The sequence below is a fragment of the Melampsora larici-populina genome (assembly GCF_000204055.1).
Source record: "Melampsora larici-populina 98AG31 unplaced genomic scaffold MELLAscaffold_50, whole genome shotgun sequence".
Classification (NCBI taxonomy): domain Eukaryota; kingdom Fungi; phylum Basidiomycota; class Pucciniomycetes; order Pucciniales; family Melampsoraceae; genus Melampsora; species Melampsora laricis-populina.
The window spans coordinates 317,542-324,447 of record NW_006768814.1 but is presented as its reverse complement, the minus strand read 5'-3'; the positions used below and the strand labels follow the sequence as shown (position 1 = coordinate 324,447).

Here is a 6,906-nt window from a genome sequence, read left to right as displayed (position 1 = left end):
TCAATTGCGCAGAAGAAGGTCCAAATCCAGGTCCACTAGATCGATTGGTGATTCACTCTGAACTGATTGCTCTGATTGATCATCTGAATCGCTCGTGCTGCTTGTCATAAGTCTCATCAGAGCTTCTGAAAAACTGACTCCATTTGGAAGAGCAAACTCTTCATCGTGTTCTTCAATGATGATGTTTCCCTGAACATCACCAAAGTCTGATGTAATTGGTGATTTATTATCATGACCTTCTCCTAATTCAAGAAATGATCCAAGAGGATTATAAGCGGCTAGGTTGGCATCGTGTTGCTCCTGTCTCTGTTTTGCAAGAACCCTGGCTCGGTGATTTGCTAGGGTTTTATGATGAGTGGTATCTTTCATTGATTTGCCTTTACACAGCAAACATCTATACTGAAATGATTGTCCAGCAAGTACTTTTTCAAAATCTAAAAATCACAATTTGATAATTGAATTCTTGTGTGGATGACTGAGGGCACTAACATTTGTCAGGATCCATTTCGGGATGGTGGATGATTTAGTGTTGTTGTGGTATCACCCTAAAAAAGCCACCAAACAACCGTGAGACGTCCCATCGGACCTTGAATGGCACTGCTGCAGTAGATGTCTGCCCGGCTCCGAGCTCAAGAGCTACCATGAGCAATCCTGACGGTACCTGCTAGGCACCAGGATGCGAGGGAAGCAGACAGGCATCCACACAGGGTCCTGTGGTCAGCGCACAGCAGGGACCTATGCGGGGATCCCAGATGGGGCTGCATTTAAGAGTCCGAGAATGTATGCCCAGACAGGCATCCTGAGAGTGTGCGGCGGATGTCTGCGCACACTGACATCCTGGGGACAGCCCAAATGGGAGTTCGCATGGGAGCACGAAATCTCGGACGATCCCGACGTCCTTCCGCTCAAAAGTGGCTTTGTGGTGTAAGTCCCTCAGCCAGTCCGAATTTTGTTTTTGCTGAGGGAGTGTGGTTGAGCTTCAACTTTACCAACTGTAGTATGTAAGATTGACAACTGCAGTCACAGCCCTCTTGAAGAGTGGCAGTGTGTGTTTGGATGGTAATTTGGCCTTCTTGTTCAAAGTAGATAAACACCGCTGATACCTGGCATCTATTTAAAACTACAGCCGTTCCAAGAATGGTTGATCCAAAAATCGTAAAACGTGCATCGGCGCAGACGCCGGTATTTGGCCAATTTTGTCTAACTTGAACGCGCCTGATGTGCGCGTCGGCCGCGGCCTGGCTATGTCGACTCTTTCTAACCGATCAGAAAGGCATGTCCTCACCACCAGCCATGAACGCCAAACGCTGATCATAGGGAATTCAGCACGCACAATGCAAAAGATCTACAGATGAACAAGTGCACATGATCTTCATGGCAGGATCCTCTCTCTGTTATGCACGGGAGAGGACTTTTGGAAAACTAAATGATTGGAACGGCTTTATCATGATCAGCAATAACCTGATCAAGATTCCTGTGAAACTTCAAAAGATGGCGTCATTTTACCGATCTTTTGAGTCATCGCAAGACATTTCGACGCAGCCTGTATCTTACTACAAACACAAAATCCTGCACATCTCCTCTAGTTTTCTTATCTTTAGTAAAGAACAGAAAGAACTTTGGTATTATTTGGATGGTTGAAGGGTTTCGTGTTCACCAAGCATGACATTGATATGCTTTGTACATAGTATTAATTTTCATTTTGTAATGAGATTTTTCCATATGTTGAATCAATTTCTCAAACGCCGTATAAGGCGCGTACAAAGAATCGTGATAGGTTTCATGAAAGAATCAAGAGTACTGTGCCGAACATCGGCATACAAATCAAATCACGCATGCTCCTGGTTGTATGTGCATTGTGTGGTGTTCTTTGATGAGTTTCGTCCTGTTTTGTCCCGGCCAAGGAGCGGGGTATTTGAAGTAAACGTGAAGCGATGCTTTGGTGATAATTTTTTTAGTTTGCATTTTCCAGCTTTTTCCCCACTTGTAATTGGTTAAGTATATACTTAAGGCGTAACTTAAGGCCCAAGCTTTACATTGAAAAAGGATTCGAAATCAAAAAAAAAAATTGAAGCCACATCCATCAAACAGTGACGTACTTCAAAAAGGTTTATCTCTCGATCATATAAACACCATCCATATCTTTCCTTCTACAACCTACCTATCGAATCTATCCTTATCTCTCTGTTTACCCTAATTCATCTTCAATACCCTCAAATTATTTGATTATTGACAAGATGGTAGCAGCTGCTTCAACTCTTGCTTCCAAGTCGGTTCTTCCAGCTGGTCATTTCCTCTTTACCTCTGAATCGGTCAGTGAGATACATTAACATCACCTTGATTTGTAACCAAAAACCCCCGATCTCATAATGTTAACGTTTCCTTCTGGTATTCGTCGGGTCACAGGTCGGAGAAGGTCATCCGGATAAGATTTGTGATCAGGTCTGCCTCTTTTCAAAACAAACGAGACTTCCTCCAACAAGGGCTGATCGTCTGATAGCGGCATATTTGAAACAACTAGGTCTCCGATGCCATCTTGGATGCTTGCTTGAAAGAGGACCCTTGGTCAAAAGTGGCTTGTGAATCGGCCAGTAAGACAGGAATGGTACGGTTTAATCCCTTCAAATTTGGTCTGACCCGGGTTTAATCAAACTTTGCGCTGATTGGATTCTTTTGAATGTCTTCTTAGATCATGGTCTTTGGTGAGATCACAACCCGTGCACCTCTTGACTATCAAAAAATTATCCGGGATACCATCAAGAGAATCGGATACGATCATTCAGACAAGGGATTTGACTACAAGACTTGCAATGTCTTGGTTGCTATTGAACAACAATCTCCGGATATCGCTCAAGGTTTAGATCACGGTGATTTGGAAAACCACGGAGCTGGAGATCAAGGAATTATGTTTGGTTACGCTACTGATGAGACCGAAGAGCTCATGCCATTGACTCTCGTCTTAGCCCATCAACTTAATAAGAAGATGGCCGATGAGCGTCGTCGGGAGGGTGGTTTGAACTGGCTTAGGGCTGATTCTAAGACTCAAGTCACTATCGAATACAAGAAGGAGGAAGGTAGTGGGGCTGTCACTCCGATCCGGGTCGATACTATTGTGGTCTCGACTCAACACGCGGAGGAAATCTCTACAGAAGATCTAAGGTCAGAAATTATGGAAAAGATCATCAAGCAAGTCATCCCATCAAGGCTTTTGGACGATCGAACAATCTATCACATCCAGCCCTCTGGCCGCTTCGTGATCGGTGGTCCTCAGGGAGATGCTGGGCTTACTGGTCGAAAGATCATTGTTGACTGTATGCTCTACCCAACCATTCTTCTTTATTGTGATTTATTGCTTACCATGTTTGTTGGTTTAGCCTACGGTGGTTGGGGTGCCCATGGTGGTGGTGCCTTCTCAGGGAAAGATTGGTCCAAAGTTGACCGATCGGGTGCTTACGCGGCTCGTTGGATTGCGAAATCTTTGATTGCTGCTGGCCTTGCTCGACGGATTCTGGTTCAGCTGTCATACGCTATTGGTGTTGCAGAACCCCTTAGTATCTTTGTTGACTCTTATGGGACGGCTAAAGGTAAGACGGATGCCGAACTTGTCGATGTGATTAAGAACAATTGGGATTTGAGACCTGGTGTAGTTGGTGAGTGTAGTTGATTGTCATCTACCTGATTCCCATTTCGCTAATGATGCTATACGATTTTAGTCAAGGAATTGGATCTCCAGCGTCCAATCTATGCCCAGACAGCCTCTTATGGTCACTTTGGTAACCCCAACTACCCATGGGAGAAACCTAAACAGCTCAAATTCTAGGAATGTGCCGAAATCACTTGTGTTTTTTTATTGTCTCTCGGACTCCTTAGGTATCCTTCTTTGTTTTGTTTGGTATGATGAAGATTATAGACATGGAGACATAAAAAGCAGTTCAACCTGCAAATGCACTATCCATTTAGCTTTCTTTTTTTCAATATAAAGTTGTGTGTGATTGTTAGTTATATTTTTTAGTTGATATATTAGTTATTGCATGTGCAAATTTGTGCTCCCTCGTACACCGTTCCATCAATTTGAAATCTCGCCGAAGATAATGGGGTCAATGCATATGATATGAGCATGTCCAAACAATATTTGATTCACAAGTTCAGGTTTTCTTCCAAGGCCCCAGTCGTTCGCAGACCTGGCTAGACTTATCCATGTTTCTCTTCACAAATGAAAGCAATGTAAGTTCAAAACGAAACACTGATGCAAACAGATATGTAAGGTCCGAGCTGTTCGTTTCTTCTATTTTGAATTACAGTTTGGGTGGGAAGCTGAAAGCAGATTGGGTGACTGTTAAAATGATGCCACACATATGTAAGCTTTCCACTTGATACTCCGGTAAACATCAAGACTTGTCTGTTTACCTTTGGTTTTGAGATTCAAAGATTTAGGTTGCTGTTTACCCATCTGTGAACTATCTACACATCTTGACTTCTAACCTCATCTCTTACCTCGTAGATCAGTCTCATGCTTGATCATACAAGCTTATTTTTCAATAACAAGAATGACTGCTCCTACGACGGATGCGTTCAATCTTCTGTCACTGGGCTGTGGCTCTTATCCTTGTTTACCAAACATGAAGGGAAGGCTGGTCCATGACATACGCCTTCACCCATTCATGGATAAGCTTTAAAAGAGGACATCAAGTCTTTATGCTGTTGTATTCTTGCGATTGCATACAACATGTGTCTCGCAATGAGTCAAGTTGAGCCAACCTATCAGACTCAAAGGTAGCCATTGGTTTTCAAGAAGAGGTTGACCACGATGTAGTTTTTTTGAGAGCAGGGCAGGGGACAAAAGGTTTGGACTACCAAGTTAGTCACCACTTTCTGATGCAAGCTCGAACAAGATCAAAGATCGACTTAGACCACCAATACGAGAAACAATCGCGGGCGTGTTGTCGAGATAATTGACAAAATCTTACAGCATCAGAGCATTAATGTTACGTGTTCTACAGGTCGTTATTAAAGAAATAAAAAAACATAGAGGCCTAGTGTATATCATAAATTCATCGTAACATCTTCCTAAATTTCCAACTGATTGCCATTGCAATGTTTGCCAAGCCTAATTTCATACTACCAAATCCTATCACCAGTACTATGAACATGCCAATACCCAAGATAAGATCCAAGGCTGCTCCCACCCAGAGTTTTTCTCGCCACCATCGATCTGGCTCAATTCTTTGATGATGAGCTTTGAACTTCAAAAGCCTTTCATCTGGATTTGGAAACCAATCTGGAATATCAAAAACGGCAATAACTGGCTTGTGATCGCTTCCGAGAGCGTGTTGGACTGAATGATATGAAATAACTTGAGTTGAACTAGGATTAATCTTTGTGCTTCTAGAGTCTTGGTCTGATGGCATTGGATCATTCCAAGACGTAAAAAAGATCCGATCTGTCCAGCCTGGCAAGCGCTGGCTGAAGTCAACAAAGCGGTCTGGACTTTTTCGATCATATTTGTACGTCGGCTTGAAATCGATCGGACCTTCGCGTAAGCCATACAGGACATTGTTGGAATTATGTTGGTGAGAGAGCGTATCATGCTCGGAGACAATCGATCGGTATGGGCCATCCTGAAGCATTTGGTGCAGTTTCGAGCGACTGATCTTGGCTTTACCGACCTCATCCAGGGCAGACAAAGAAATGCGATAGTTGAGGTCACCCATGAAGAACAAATGATTACAGTCATAAATTGTTGATGGGTCTCCGGATCCAGTATTAGACGGAAATGAAAGTCTGTTTAAAAGCGTTTGATAGTTTTCATTCCGAGCGAGTAGCCCAGAGTCGTGCGCCGCCAAGTGAGCTGTGACAAAGGTAATAAGTTCTGCTCCTCTCATTTCGGGGTCTTTAAAGTCACGAGAGTCTTCAGGCTGTTCGATCAACAATCTAATCCCAATTGCGCCCTTGTTGTTCATTAAATTCAGAAATCCACAACTAGCTTTAGCAACCTCGACACTCTTGATCGAGAGGTAAACGGTATCACTCCGGGCATATATCAGGATTCCCAGACCGCCATAGGTGTCGCTAGTCACTAGAGTATAGGGCAACGAGTGCAGGTTGATCGTATCCTCGGTCTTCCCAGTAGATTTGATTGCCTTCAGTCCCTTTGAGAAAGCCTGAACGATGGCATTGTGTCGCTGAAGCATGGCTGACGAAGTGAATGATGAAAAGGTCAAATGCAGCGCGGCTAATTCTCTGTTTCGTTGAAAGTGAATCAAGAGCCGCGCTTGTCAGATCATTCAATTTTGACACCAATGATGTGAAGAACGAATATCACTAAACTGAAACGAGAAGACGTAGAGGTCAGGTAGATTGATCGGATCGACAAGATCTTGATCGAAGAGCAAATTGAAGAAGTCGCTGTCGGCATTTCTGGAAGTATAAAACATAGGAATCAGCCAGTCGCGCGAGTGAAAGAGATCCGTTATATCTCTGCAGACTGACCCTCGATTCAAATTGTAAGTCACACATCTGATTCGTAAAGCAGATGGTTTGGTCGAGCTAGTCATGGCGGAGTGTGAGGTATATGTCCAAGGAGTGTTCAGTAATTGTTTATCCGTGTCCTGTAATGAGGATTTGGTCCAAGAGATTAACGTAAGACGGAGACACAGAGCAGTTGAATGGTGTAGTTGGTTGAAGGTTTATCATCCATCAGTGGACTTCTTATTTTCAAAGATGGCGGGTTGACTAACAGAACCGTCCGTGATGTTATGAGAAGTATTAGATAAACTCTACCCCCACCCCTTTCGAAGCTTGATTCATGTCTGGTCAAGTTTCTATCTTGATATATCCTGATCACATATAACGCATCCATCGTCTAATCGATCATCGTAATATGTAGTTCGTTTGTGATCTAAAAAA

General features: G+C 43.3%; 3 protein-coding genes across 3 annotated transcripts; 1 reads left to right on the top strand and 2 right to left on the bottom strand.

Annotated features, from left to right (window-relative positions):
* Positions 1–505, bottom strand: MELLADRAFT_111086 (uncharacterized protein; the record flags this gene model as incomplete). Its single annotated transcript, XM_007415318.1, has 2 exons — positions 1–434; positions 490–505. The coding sequence occupies 2 exons, from the start codon at positions 503–505 to the stop codon at positions 1–3; spliced, it is 450 nt and encodes a 149-aa protein (XP_007415380.1).
* A 1,585-nt stretch (positions 506–2,090) lies between these two features.
* MELLADRAFT_45179 (uncharacterized protein) lies at positions 2,091–4,154 on the top strand (the record flags this gene model as incomplete). The annotated part of the gene is made up of 6 exons (XM_007415390.1): positions 2,091–2,312; positions 2,407–2,442; positions 2,522–2,605; positions 2,690–3,311; positions 3,375–3,650; positions 3,714–4,154. The coding sequence occupies 6 exons, from the start codon at positions 2,238–2,240 to the stop codon at positions 3,818–3,820; spliced, it is 1,200 nt and encodes a 399-aa protein (XP_007415452.1).
* An 897-nt stretch (positions 4,155–5,051) lies between these two features.
* Positions 5,052–6,191, bottom strand: MELLADRAFT_67154 (uncharacterized protein; the record flags this gene model as incomplete). Its single annotated transcript, XM_007415317.1, has 1 exon — positions 5,052–6,191. The coding sequence occupies one exon, from the start codon at positions 6,189–6,191 to the stop codon at positions 5,052–5,054; it is 1,140 nt and encodes a 379-aa protein (XP_007415379.1).
* Positions 6,192–6,906: the final 715 nt, after the last annotated feature.